This window comes from Phaethon lepturus, unplaced genomic scaffold, assembly GCF_000687285.1.
Source record: "Phaethon lepturus isolate BGI_N335 unplaced genomic scaffold, ASM68728v1 scaffold53330, whole genome shotgun sequence".
Taxonomy (NCBI): domain Eukaryota; kingdom Metazoa; phylum Chordata; class Aves; order Phaethontiformes; family Phaethontidae; genus Phaethon; species Phaethon lepturus.
The window spans coordinates 1-14,185 of NW_010515146.1; the positions used below are offsets into that span (position 1 = coordinate 1).

Genomic DNA, 14,185 nt, shown 5'->3' on the forward strand with positions numbered 1-14,185 from the left:
TGAGGAGGGAAGGCAGGGCTTCTTGCTGCGGCTGGGCCGGTCACCGGTCCCGGTTGCCTCCGTTTTTCTCCCTGCAGAAGGGGAGTTACCGATTCCAGCTTGCCTTTCGCTATAAAGCTGTCGTGAGCATTAATTAAATATAGTTAAAATACTGACTGTTCTTCTTGTGACAGGCAGTCGTATCGAGCAGTTAGACGGCCTGCTTTCTAACTGCTTTTATCCGCAGTTAGTAGTTCTCCAAACAAGAATAAAATCCTATGCAAATGTCTCTCTCTTTTAATGTCAGAGAAATAGGGAAACACGCGGAGACGATACGGAATTTGGCACAGAACACGCTCCTTGCTTCAATGTGTAACTTCATTTGATATGCATATCCGCTCTAACGCAAGGCAGAATGAATATATTTAGGCTTGGAATTAGAAGATGGTTTCTGTCAGGGAAGTGATGCTGCAGGCAGGACCACCCTGGCTCCAGCAGACACGGGCACATGCCCGTACCTATATGGCCCCTATATAGCCCCCAATACAGGCTCAGGTGCAAGCTGCGCACATATGGGTGCTCGTGCGAATACGTGTGGCTCGGTGGGCACTGGAGTTGCTCCGCAATAAAACTTAGTTCCCTCTCTTTCGAAATGAAGCTGAGGACAGTGATTCTGAAGGAGTCTCCCAATGGCAGCAGCAAGGGGAAACAAGCAACGCGTACAAAACGTTCAACCCCTGAATTGTGCCAGAGTTAACCCTTGAATTGGCTGCGGTGGGAAGGGGCTCTCCCTACCCCTGAGCTCAGCGGTTCATTCAAACACTGAAAATTAAACATCTTCCAGGAAGAAGCAACACAAGTAGGTAGTTTGGGGGATTCATTTAAGACGGCAAGCCAGGGCAAACCATGAATTTCCAGTACGATTTTTGTGTTGTTCACAGAAAGATGATGCTTCGACATTTTTTAGAGGTTTTCAGTGTGCAGGCTAGATGCAGCTTTTTATTAGATGTCAGAGGTACATTTGATTCCAGAACCTCCTACTTAAATGTAATTTAAATCTTGCAAACATCCTACACACGTACCTTATGCAACATAAAGTGAAAATAACATTTAGAACTGAATCATCACTCAATAAAGCTGACAGAAAAGGTAGAAAAGGGAGTGATTAGCTCCTCAGGTATTCAGTGCCATGCCACAGAAGGAGGACGTTTAGTATTAACAGGCAGGAATATAAATTTTAGCTCATTCTGGGTTTTCTCTGATAGTGGTGTGCCAATTTAGGAGATCTGTATAGGAGAGGTAAAGTGTCCTTAAATCTGTATTTGATACTAAGGCAGTTCCAGTTGTTTGCACTGAAGTCCCCTTTCGGATGCAAAATGAGGCAAATTTGCTAAGAGGGAAAGACTTGGCTGATGTTTGAGGCACAGTGCTGGGCAATACGCAGCTTTATTGCTCTCCGTATCTCTGACACGCACCTGATTTGTGACCTGGAAAAGGCCAAACTGTTGAAGTTACTGGGTAATTTTGAAACCTGAACCTCTTCTTTCTCTACTGCAGTTTATTTCTGAGGGAGGCAAATGCTGCAGTATCTCACATCAGAACTAGATTTTTTTAATCTCCTTTAGGAAAAAAAGGATTTTTTAAAATTTCTGTACTCTCAGCGATGCAAATCCAAGTATGTCTCCCTGATGTGAAGATTATTTTCTTTTCTTTAAAATAATTTCTTACTACAGTTATCTAGTTGAGAAGATGCACAGTGTTTTCCCTGAAGGATTTGATGATGTCATTGAAATAATCTCCAGTCTGATGAATTGGTGTGTTTCTTAGTTTTCCCTAAGTTTCTCTGATAGTCTTAAACCCACTGGCATGATTACGCAAACATACATTTTGTAAGGTGCTGTGCTGTGAAGGGAGATGGAGATAACTATTTCTAGAACCACTTCTGTTTTCTCACAGGAAACTTGTGAATCTCTCTTGAATTTAACCTTGGAAGAGGTGAAGAAGAATTATGAGGTTGAAAATCCACAGAGGAAATTTTTTGGCGTTATCCCAACATCCTTCTCAGCCTCTGAGGCCCCCAGTCCTGAGTTTGGGCTGGTGATTGATGGACGGACGCTGAACGTTATCTTCCAGGGGGGTCTGGAGGAGAAGTTCCTGGCGCTGGCAAAGCACTGTCGCTCGGTGCTCTGCTGCCGTTCCACCCCTCTTCAGAAGAGTATGGTGGTCAAGCTTGTCCGGAGGCAGCTTAAAGTGATGACCCTGTCGATAGGTACCTCCATTTTGAATCTCGCAGCAGAAGGAGGGGAGCAGGTTCTTGCTTTATGAATTACGGAAATCTATGGAATATATTGTATGACCTATTTTGCGTGCCTCAGATAGATACGGTGGGAAAATAGCATCGAATAGTCTTTCCTGATCAAAACCCATATGAAAGTCCTTCTTCAACTTTCACTGAGCAAATCTGGCCCCCATTTAAACAACATGAAGGCACTCCAAATTCAGAATCCCCCAGCAGTCCCTTTCATGCAGGCTAGTACAAACATATGTACATATTCCCTCCAGAATGCTCTTGCTTTGGGCATGGAAAGCGGTCGATAGTAGTTACTGTTTTGTCTTTTCATAAAGCCCTTTTCCTGTCAGATTTTCTCAGCTGGTGAAAACAGATTTATCCCCAGAGTGGTATTAAGCGCTGACTCATTTGCTTTTTACCTCTAAATAATGTGAAATGCTTTGAGTTTCCTGCTCCACTTTTGGTAAGTGATCCCACTCAAATCCCTGCAGAATTGATTTTTATGACTTAAAACTAAAAAATACACCTCCGTGGACCAAACAAAAAAGGAAGAGTCTGATGTTTTTTAAAATGTCTTGCTTTGCCTTGGAGTTCAAAATACAAGCTTTCAGCCTTCCACTTAATTTATTTTGCTCTACCAGCTAACCTAATTCACAATCTCCACATTGCAGGCAACAACTATGGCTGTTCTTTCCATAGAAATTTGGTTATGTATTTAACATATTGCGGCAACGAGCAGAATAACTCCTGAAATTGGCTTGTTACATTGTCAACTGCAATCAAATTTATCATATAATGTGGAGAATACAGTGAAGTAGGATGCTGCAAAACGTGTTGCTGAGCATATGGCGTTCACCGAGCAGAAATAGACAAAACAACGTGGCTCTGGATGGTGTCAGGGTGCCCATGCCACCACCCAGCCAGTCCCGACGTCAGGCTTAGCCCTGGTGGATCCAGGTCTCCTGGGAAGGAGGATGTTCCACCCAAGATCAGAGCCTAGAGGTCATGACTGCTTGATGCTGAGTATCAGTTACCCTAATTAAGATACATGGTAGTACAGAATAGCCTTTGCTTACCAGCATAGCTGGGCTTTTTTTTCTTTTTCTGATATAGGCATTTTGTATTAAGCACCTTTTCTTACACCGTTATTGTTCCCTCCTGTCTTCCCATTCTAGGTGACGGTGCAAATGATGTAAGTATGATTCAAGCAGCTGATGTTGGAATTGGAATATCTGGCCAAGAAGGCATGCAGGTATCCCTTCAATTTTCCTTTCCTCTTTTGTCACGTGGTCTCTTGCTGCTTAAGAAGTTTCATAGCAGCCCTGTACTCTCGAGTGTGATATTAAAGATGGAAGTTGGCATCATTACTGTCATAAACTAATATGCAGTTCATAATTATGAGTCCAGCCAAAAAAGAGTGTTTTGAGCCAACAATTAGCATGCATGGACAAACATGTGTTTGCTCATAAGACTGGAAAATTAGCAGATGCCTGTCCAGTGTTAGGTTAGCATCTGGTTTCTGAATCATCTCTGCTATAGCATTTCCAGGTTTTGTTGATTCTCTTTCAGTGTTTTCTGCTCCAAATTCTTTCCCACACATCCCCTTCCTCATTCTTCTAAGTTGGAGAGTTCTGCAGAGGTAGAAAGTTCCAACTCTTTACTCAAGGGTTGGTTTGGGGTTTTTTTCTACAATATTCAACAGTAGGAAATCATTTCAACGTCCATGTTCAAATTTCGTCCTACTGGATAGGAAAAAGATATATTGTAAATTAACTTCTGTTCTTTTTACCCAAGGCTGTGATGGCTAGTGACTTTGCAATATCCCGATTTAAGCATCTCAAAAAACTTCTTCTTGTCCATGGACATTGGTGTTATGCTCGCCTGGCAAAGATGGTGATTTATTTTTTCTACAAAAATGTGGTAAGATTATTAAAATTCTGGAAGTTTTCATCCTATCAAAGGTTAAGTCCAGGGCTGGGGGTGGGGGTTGGTTTTGGTTTTTTTGCAAGTTATGCTCTCTTACATTTTATGAAGCTACAATTCCTGTTTCTTCGCTTTGCAAGTTTATAGTGTGTTACCTCCTTCTTAGTAATGTGCTGCATAAAGCATTGAGGAAAATACGGGTTCTAAATAGATTTTGAAATACCATTATTCCAGAAGGAAAAAGGACTTGAGTATTAGTAACTTTAATATGGTAGTTCAAGAAACTTTATTAATAATACCCATAGGCCTCAAACTAAAATTTGCATAAGGAAGAGCAGATTATTAGTGCTAGAATACAGAAGATGACTCTGCACTAAGAATTGGCTGCCTGTGAAACCTCTGAATTTTTGCATTTAATTTGATAGGAGCCACTTGCAAGTAATGATGCAGTCATAGCTGGCATTTTTATTAAAAATTTAATGTATATGCAAATGAGCTGTGCATTGAAGAATAATGTAAAGTGGAAAAACCTGATAGTAATACAGTTCCTACAAGACTGTGCAAACAAGTCCATTTGACATGAAACACACTCTGAGCATGAAAGACTATTTACCTAGAATTCAAAGCAATTTTTTTTTATAATTTTGAATAAGGATTACTTCTTATCAGTGTTAAAATTTGTAGTGAAAGTGGAAACTTTTTTTTTTCTTGATTAGGCATGCTTTTAGAGTTCAAAGGCTATTTATTTGCAATGCAAAATAGCCCTCCAGACCGGGATGCTGCTGCTCTATTATCTCCCCAGTGCCATTAGGGAGCAGGAGGCCTTTGATTCTGCAGGGACAACCAGTTTGTAAAAGGATTTTAAAATCTGGTGCTTAGAGTTGTGAACAGTTTTACTTAATTATTCTCTGATATTGTCTTAAAGAAGCCTAATGGCTTTTAAAAAGCTATATCACGGCGGATTGGTGTGCAGCAGTCCCTTAAGATCTACTGCTTCACGGAATGAAGTGCAGGTACTGATGGTACCTTTAACCAAAATAATGTATTCTCGGGAGACTCTGCTAATAACCAATGTGCTACATAAACCTTGTAGGTGGAACTATGAGAGACATAGACCATCTATGCGTTGTAAACTTGAGGGTCCAGAACAGCTGTAACAGTAGGGAACAGTGTGAGGGAAGGAAGGGGACGTAAAGGAGAGGCCACAGGAAAGCTGCAGCTTCACAACTCCCAAAACCCAAAGAGGAAATAAAACCCATCAGCATGAAGGATGTGCTGCTGCACATGTGGGGAGCCACAGTTCAGCTTGTAACGGGATGTTGTGTTCGTATTTGCTTCTCCGCAGACGTACGTTAACCTGCTCTTCTGGTACCAGTTCTTCTGTGGGTTCTCAGGCAGCACAATGATAGATTACTGGCAGATGATTTTTTTCAATCTCTTCTTCACCTCGATGCCTCCTCTTCTCTTTGGAGTCCTGGATAGAGATGTTTCTGCAGAAACACTTCTAGGTTTGCCCGAGTTGTACAAGCATGGACAAAATTCCGAAGTATGTCTTGATTGCTAAAATAACTGCTTGATAAGCCACAGGACCATGGGTTTTTTGGTTTTCAGAGGAGGGAGGGAAGAGTTTCAGGCTTACTTAGAACCAAATGATCCATTTATGGTTTCTGGTGCCCACTAAAAGGGGGTATAATTGTAGCTGTCAGAAGAACTGATAAGGAACATATGATTGAAGTTGCTTCCTGGAAGTGAGGCTGGGTGCTTGTCAGAGTTGGAAGGTTTATTCTGCTGTTGAATATACGGAGCAATCCAGTTTGGTACCAGCATGCTGCACTATAGTAAGTGAAGTGATGTACTAGTGAATCAGCCCTGTGTTTGGTGTTTCTGATCTGAAGAGATGATGGAGCAAATATGTGTGTGTGTATGTATATATGTACACACAATATATATAGAAAATTTCTCAGTGAAGGCACAGGGAGAAATAAATAAAACAGGATGAGAAATGTAACAAATGAGGGTAAAATAGTTTAGCTGGTCCTTGATTAAACTCTGCCCAGATTTGGTTCTTTGAACGGTCTCATTCTGCTGAAGAAGAAAAGCTTGTTAAAAAGATTACAGCAAAAAGTGACAAGAAAACGCAAACCCTTAAATCAATAAATAACCCGACATTTTTTTTCTACTCTCAGGTTCAGAAATACACCCATTAATACATAAAGAATTTTGCCACAGATTGGTGTCTAGGCTGTTCCAGGCATGAACTATGTCATTTACTTCTTTTATTTTGACCATTCAGTATTGGTAACCCTCAGAAAATATGTCTGAAATGTTATGTTTTTATCTCAGTTCGCCTGTCAGGTTTAGAGAACCAATCTGATCTGGTTGCGAAGAGCACACATATACAGACATACATTCCTGGTCTGGCATATACATACAGTGCAGTAGCACCTATTCCCAAATTGCCTTAACATTTTTCATAGGAAATTATAAAAATGTTAACAAGCAAAATTTGATGTGGCCTTAGTTTTAAATCACAAAACTGTAGTGTAATTAAGAACTCTTCTCTTTCCTTCTTTTTCTCCTAATACCTACTTTTATTAGCCTGGACTGTGATTTTTAGCACTGATGAACACTGGTGGGTCACATCGTGTTTAGTGATGTTTTGAAGAACCCAGGCAAGGGAGTGCAGAATTTGAGGATTCTTTGTAAGACTTTCTATCCCTTTTCTTAGGAGCTCTTGGACCTCACATATATGCGAAATATATGTCCTTTACCATTTTGAAGAGGTCATTGCAGCCCAGCCTTCTGTCGCTCCAATAATGCATCCCACTCCATGGGAGCTGTGGCCCCACAGGTCACTGGATAAGTTTAGGTATTACAAGTAGTCAAATTAAAATGGCAGAAAATAAATGTTTCCATGGAAGGAACCTTGACAGAAAGGATTTTTCTGTAGCTCTACGAAGAGCTTTTTTTTTTAAAAGAATTTGAGGAATGGGGTCCTTTGGGGAGGGATGGGGCATTCATGACATTCAGCTTTTAAGACCCTTCCTTGACTGGCTAATCTTCCTAAGGTCTGTCTTTAGTTAACACAGAGAAAATGCCTATTCAGAGACAAGCCTTTGGTCTAAATCAATGGCTCAGGAGGCATTTACTCATGAAGGGAGACCAGTTAGCTATAATCAATAGTCTGAATGGAAGAAAAACAGACAGCAATTATGTCTGTAGGACAGACTAAAGATGTGTGTCCCATCATAATGACTGTTATCTATAAACTCCTGCAGATATACAAGCTGTCAACTTTCATTATTACAATGTTGGATGCCTTCTATCAGAGCCTCATTTGCTTCTTTGTCCCCTATTGGGTAAGTACTGGGGTCATTAATATTCTCATTCTCCTAACCCTCCTTAAAAAATAGAAAAAATCACTTTTGAATAGTCAGGGTTCATCACAGTCTCTCTGCCTGTTTTCTAGACATACAAGGACTCTGACATAGATGTGTTTTCCTTTGGAAACCCCATCAATACCATCTCCCTCCTGACCATTCTCTTGCACCAGGCTCTAGAAATGAAAACATGGGTATGTGTTTGACCTGTCCTATTCACATGACTATTTTTTTGAACAGACCATACTGTGTAGACATGGCATTGCCTTTCAGGGTCATTTACCTGAATTCTGGGTCACAAAAAGTAAGTAACAGATGCACTGAGGTTTCACAATGTGCCATAATTTATTATTAGCCTCAGGATAATATCTTCATGTGCACAGCGACAGAGTTTGCCTCTGCTATGCCTTTGGACAGGACAGTACATAATTTATACATCATTATTTGAGGACATAAATCTTAAAGAACAGTATTCTCTGCCACTGTTGTTTTGTAGGTTAATTTCCAGCTATTTCTTCTGCCGCATTTTTCAGTAGCATGGACCTATTGGATATATTCTTTGTAATCCTTCTTTGTATCCTCCTGTCTTAGACCCAGAGTCGGAGTCTTACAAGCGTCACTGTCATTTCATGCAATTCTGCTTACAGACCCTGTTCCATGTGGTAACGATGATTTGCAGCGTGGTGTTTTACCTCATCTTCTCTCTGCTCTACAATGCCACCTGCGTGGTCTGCAACCCTCCCGCCAACCCCTACTGGACCATGGAGAAACAGCTTTCAGACCCCACCTTCTACTTATTGTGTCTCATCACCCCGGTCATCGCGCTCTTGCCAAGGTTTGAATGATGCACTGTTTTCCTCTCAGTTGTCGTTCTGTGGATTTGTAGGCATCTAAGTGAAATAACAGTAGTGATGTGTACAGATATGAGCTATGTCAGGCATACGTGTTGCACAGGGACGGGTGATCAGTGTGGAAGTCAGATGACTGGGTTCAACTTTACAGCTCATGAACCGTTAATTTATTCAGTTATATAACCCTAGATAAGTCACTATATATCTACTGCTTTTGTTTTCCCACATTTCTTTCTGGGGTGCTTCAAAGTTTACCAGTACAAATCTGTTCGTTAATTGTTCACTGTTACAAATGCAATGTTGTTGAGCTAATCAAGACTAGAAAGTAAATCTTGGAAATAGTCCTATATGCTTTGAGAGTTACAAGTCACATTCTGTTTCTGTAGTACATTACAGTGCATTACTAAGCCAAAATCAAGAACTTGTTCCTATATCAAATAATTTTCTGCATCCAGAATCTTAGTTTTATCCTGTGCAACAAATGAGGTATGTTAAAGATAGCTTTAACTGAGGCTGAATAATATTTGGAGAGGGATAATTCCGTCTATAGGCTGCTGAAAAAATCTGATTTGAAAAATTTAATTATTCTGTTCCCATATATGTGTATGGTAACCTTACTATTTTTGATGCTTAATACCTTAATCATTCTTTAAGGAGATATACTTTGTCTGAGTTGCACCACTTGCTTAAAATTTTTATTTCTGCATGGACAATGAAAAAAAATCTAGCTAGTCTCCTCATCCTAATTTTCATAAAGTAGTGCAGCACACTGGTATTGCAAGAATCAGGAAAATAATTTTAGTATCTGATTTTGTAAGTGCTTTAAGGCAGTAGAACCTGAGCCCTAACTTTGTCTAAAAAGGGACCTTTAAGACTAGATAGTATCTTTTCTTCAGATTATTATTATTATTTCCCCATTTCAGTTGAGATGCTCTTGTGAGTATATAACTTGAGGTCAGGATAAACAACACATAGTTCAGTAAGGTCTTATGTCTTCTAGGCAGCGCATCCTCTTCCAGTCTGTTTTGCGCCTGTCTGATTTTTGCTTTCCTATCAGCCCTCATCCACAGTGTGGATTTTTGACCCTGAGCTTTCTACTGAGAGCTACATCAAAGACATGGTCAGAGAACTCCTATCTCCGTCTTGGGAATTCAGCAAGGTTGAGATCATTGCTGCCTCAGCAGGGTACTGAGCTTAAAGATTTGTATCTTGAGATCTTCAAAGTTGGAGAACTGCTGATCCTTCACATAGGTACCCCAGATAATTTTCTGCAAAGTCCCCAGCTCATAGAACATCCAGCCCCCATTTCTGCTACAACTTAGCTGTGTCAGCATATCACAGCAGTGGTGAAACCACCCTGGCTTAAAATGCACTTAATTTTAAGTTTCATCTCGCCACACTGCCTGCTCTTTATCTCCTTCAGAAACCAGCTGGAGCCTTAAGATTCTGATTTCTTTCTAAGAGGTTTTGTTAAAATCCTTGCTCTCCTCGGTTCTTGCTTTTGCTACTGCCTTCTGTGCTAGCTGACATTTCTGAGACACGGCAGGCACTCTGGGGGGGTGCCCGTGCCCTGCCTGCGTGCAGGCTTCTCCTGCAGCACTGTCTGGCAGTGCCTCTGCACCTCAACACTGCCTCTGAACTTTGTTTTGGGGCACGAACTGCACAGCATTGGGTACTAAAACCCTTGAGTCCAAGAAGAAAAAAGGCATCTGAATTTCACGTTCGTTCATTGGCAAGGGAAGGCGCTGTGTCTCTTGGAGGATTTCAACACACGAGCCAGATATATCTCTCCAGCTGGAGAAGGCAGGCTCTGGTCTGCCAGGAAGCCCTGCAGATGCCCACCAGGTAACTGAGTCTCGCACCCTGCAGGGCTGTGGGAAGGGCAGGAGCAAGTGCCAGCAGTTCATGGGATGGAAGACACAGTTCTTCCCTTCCTCTGGCTTCCTGTCTGGTCCTGCTGCCACTTGCACAGAAGATACAGGGGGCACCTTGAGGGCAAAGGCAGAGGACAACATCACCCACACCAGCTCTGCGCAGACGGACCTGGCCTCTCTGTGGCTGTGCTCTTAGCTGCCCAACCGTAGCTAGCAACTGCACAGCGCCCAGACCTGAGGTGCGGTGGGATGGATCAGCCTGAGCACAGGCACACCAAATATGTGTTTACCCACTCCTACTTGAGCAGATAGGCCTGAGAAATCCATCGCCTTAAAAGCCCTTTCTGTACTTAGTCTAGCATGTTGAGCTTTTTAATCTTGTTATACTTACTTACGCATACATTTAGCAGTGGGATGTGAAGACGGCAGCTTTATTAATGCCATTTCAGAGAGTCCCCATGTTTATTTTAAAATATGTCTTGAGGCCATGTACATAAAGGTCAAATCCTATTAGAAAGATGCTTTGAAAGAGACTTTGGTTTTCAGACAGAACTGACATGACATGGAGAGAGGATGTGTGCTCTCTCATTGCACATAATATATAGTTATTTAAGTTCTCGGTCCTGCAAAGGGCAGGTAGGACACCTTTTTTTTTTACTGCTTCCTAAGCAAATCCAACAAGCTGAGGTTTTTAAATTTCTGGTTTTAATTTATCTACCAAATTAAGATCCCTTCTTCAGCCTATTTTAGCAGTATAAATATAATCTCAAACTCCTCAAATACGGCATCTCTTGGTGAGCTTCTGTGTATCTTTCTTGAATTGTTCAGCAATCAAATGCTGCTATTATCATTTATTTAGCATTTATATACATGCAGTTGATTCTATACAGGTCAAGATAAGTGTAGAGTTACATGTTGCATTAAGATTCAGGAATCAACTTTCATCTGCCAGCTATAAGGTGTCTACCAGATGCCTGTAGAGCAACAAAAAATTAGCAACCGTGTTTGTGTTATGTGATGCAGATTATGGAAGGATCCCACTGGTAAGACAATCCATTCTCTTCCTCTTTCATCAGGTTTTTTATTTTTGCTCTACAAGGAACCGTTGGAGCACCTCTGACCCTGAAAGCACAACAGCTAGATAAGCTTCCTAAAGGGCAACAGGATCTTGAAATCCAGAAACTGAGATCACGAAATCAAACTACTGTAGCATCACCTGCATCTAATGATGACCTTGAGCAAAACATCAGCCACTTATGTGTCTCACCGTTTTTACATCCGACGGCAGCATCTGTGTCTCATGGCGACACAGAAAGTCAGGGACTTTCTGCCTCTGAAGTGAATCCTCTCAGGAAACGGACACCTGAAGAAGGCTACTATTTCTTTAATAGGTGGGCAGAGGAGGAATCTACTGCTACAGACTTTTCAGCCGGAACTTTCTCTGGCCATTACCCCCTTGTACCCAGCAGTGTAACAACTGGACAGGACAGTGGCAAACTGACTAAAGATAATGCTAACAATTTTAACCACGGAAGCCATCGGCGATCTGTGAGTGCAGTGACACTCTGAAGAAACGTTCAGAAACGGGATCCACAGCACATGTGGAGAAGGATACCATACAGAAAATAAAAAGTCTATTTTTACTTAACCGTGATGCTCACTACAAAAGGAGAGAGAGGTGTGTGGAGTTGCAAACCTGCTGGAGTAGTGCAATAACATCTCTAATATGCAACTTACCCTAAGTGCGTATTTAGTTTGGGTTTGTCATTACAGGACTTCTTGATCTTCCTGGTTTTGTCTCATTAGGGGAATGTTAGATGAGCACCACACAGTTACTAAGAAATGTACAATTACTTTCTTTCATCATGGAATATTTTTCTTTCACAGTAATAGGCAATAATTGTACTAGTAATGTTTCAATGTTACTACGCTGTTGAGGTAATAGAAAGAGAATCCATTCTATATTAAGCCAAGTCAGAGCAACACATTCCACGCTGGCTTTCACTATCAGAGTCTTAAAAAGACCTTACTAATTTAAAAATTACAGTTCTGCCTGGAAAAAATGTTACCTCCTAGTACTAAAGGTGTTTGCAGAATAACAGCACTGGAAAGAGACTAGAGAGTGCTCTGGGTTTTTATACATATAACAATACGAGGTCTGTAGTCTGTTTCCCCTGAACAGTAAGCAGTATTTTTATGCAGGCAATTTGACTTGATACTGTTAAAAACGGGACAAATGAGTTTATGAAGCAGAAGAACGCAAATACTGAACTACAAGAACTGACAGGATAACTCGGGGATAAGTGGAGTCTACTTCTTCATACCTACAAACGTAGACAGACGTAACAAGTCAAATTCAAGAATTTATGTTCTAGAATTCTAAAGTTGTCCCTGCTTTTTCATCTAGGAATTCCATTTCTTCCTTCCATTCCCTATATTATTATACAGTGTTGCTGTATTCAATTAAGTATAAATCATGCTCCTCCCCACAGTTCGTTACATTTAGAGTTGATAGAGATCTCAATAATGGAGATCTTGACAAGCAATGTATGAAGGTCACTAATCACATTGCAGCAAGTTCATGGTGTAGAATGACCAGAATATGCATAATACATTTTCTTTTTAGTATCTCAGGGCAACAAGATGCAGGAAAAAAACCCATCAAATGTCACCATCATCACTACCTATTGCAATGCAATGAAAAGTGACTTCGGTATTTCTTATAGAAATGTTGACTAGTAAGACCATTCCCAAGTTTTTCTTCACAGTGTGGGGTGAAATATTAACTATGTTTTAAATTCAAGCTATCTGTATTTTTGTGAATCTACCACTGGTTTGATTTAAGTAGGTTTTTAGCCTTTTTTATACATGTTATGTTATTTTAGCTATTTGCTACCTATCACAATATGTAAAGTCTATTTAATAACCTATTTAGCAAACACTAATTTAATTTCTGTCTGTTATAATAATTACTGTAACTAGAGTCTTCAAGGTGTTACTTTAAAGCAACTCAGGCATAACTGAGTAGCATTTATGCCACTGGGATTTCTGGTAGCCAGAGCAAGAGCACACATAGACCTGTAATACCTGAAGTATTAATTGTCAGCTGTAAAACAATTCAGAAAGAGATTTTTTGCATGATGTACAAATTAAGAGAATTAAGCGTAGCTGAGATTATTGTTAATGGAGTGTGAGATTGCTCAAATGTTTGCTCACTAGCTGGGAATAGACATTGGGTGATAAAACTTAAGATCAAGTTTTTATGATTTGCAGCCATGTTTTTACATTAAATGTTCCATTTCCTTTGAACTTAACTTAAAGATTATGTCAATTTCTTATACATTTTTTTACAAAATGTGAAGTGTTTTTATAGTAATAAATATAACATGGTCGTGATTTGGTGTGTTGTTGAGAGGAGAAAAACAGAGGCAGAGGAGTGTTTTTTCTGTTCTCATCCATGAGTGGCAAACACGTTTTTAGAGGCCGCTCGATCTAGTAGGCAGCACTATAGAAATGCTTATCATAAAAACTAGCTAACAAATTTAGCTGAATGTGCAAGGGGACTGAGCATATATGGAAAAGGGGCAGACAGGTCATGTTTAAGCAAATCTGGAAGACCTGTAGAGGTTCCTGAATTCAAAGCCATGAACTAATTTTGTGTTTTCTCATCACAGCTTCTGCAAAACCGTTATACCATGCATTTTGCCCTGACAGCTGGGCTTAGGTTCAGAAATGGCACATAATTCAGGGAGGGTCCTCTTAAGAAGGGGAATGAAGGAAGGATTGTGATCTCCAGCAAAAAAACCCTAAAAGCTCTATAGTGATGGAGTCCCTGCTACGTCAGGGGACGAAAGCAGTGGAAGACAGGCCCTCTCTAAGTAGCTTCTA

General features: G+C 40.6%; 1 protein-coding gene across 1 annotated transcript; it reads left to right on the forward strand.

Moving 5' to 3' along the window:
- The first annotated feature begins 1,893 nt into the window (after window positions 1-1,893).
- LOC104626988 (probable phospholipid-transporting ATPase VB) lies at window positions 1,894-11,866 on the forward strand. Its single transcript, XM_010295057.1, has 8 exons — window positions 1,894-2,248; window positions 3,445-3,521; window positions 4,064-4,189; window positions 5,538-5,738; window positions 7,471-7,551; window positions 7,662-7,766; window positions 8,220-8,407; window positions 11,374-11,866. Exons 1-8 carry the CDS (start codon window positions 1,894-1,896, stop codon window positions 11,864-11,866), a joined length of 1,626 nt encoding a protein of 541 aa, XP_010293359.1.
- The last annotated feature ends 2,319 nt before the right edge of the window (window positions 11,867-14,185 follow it).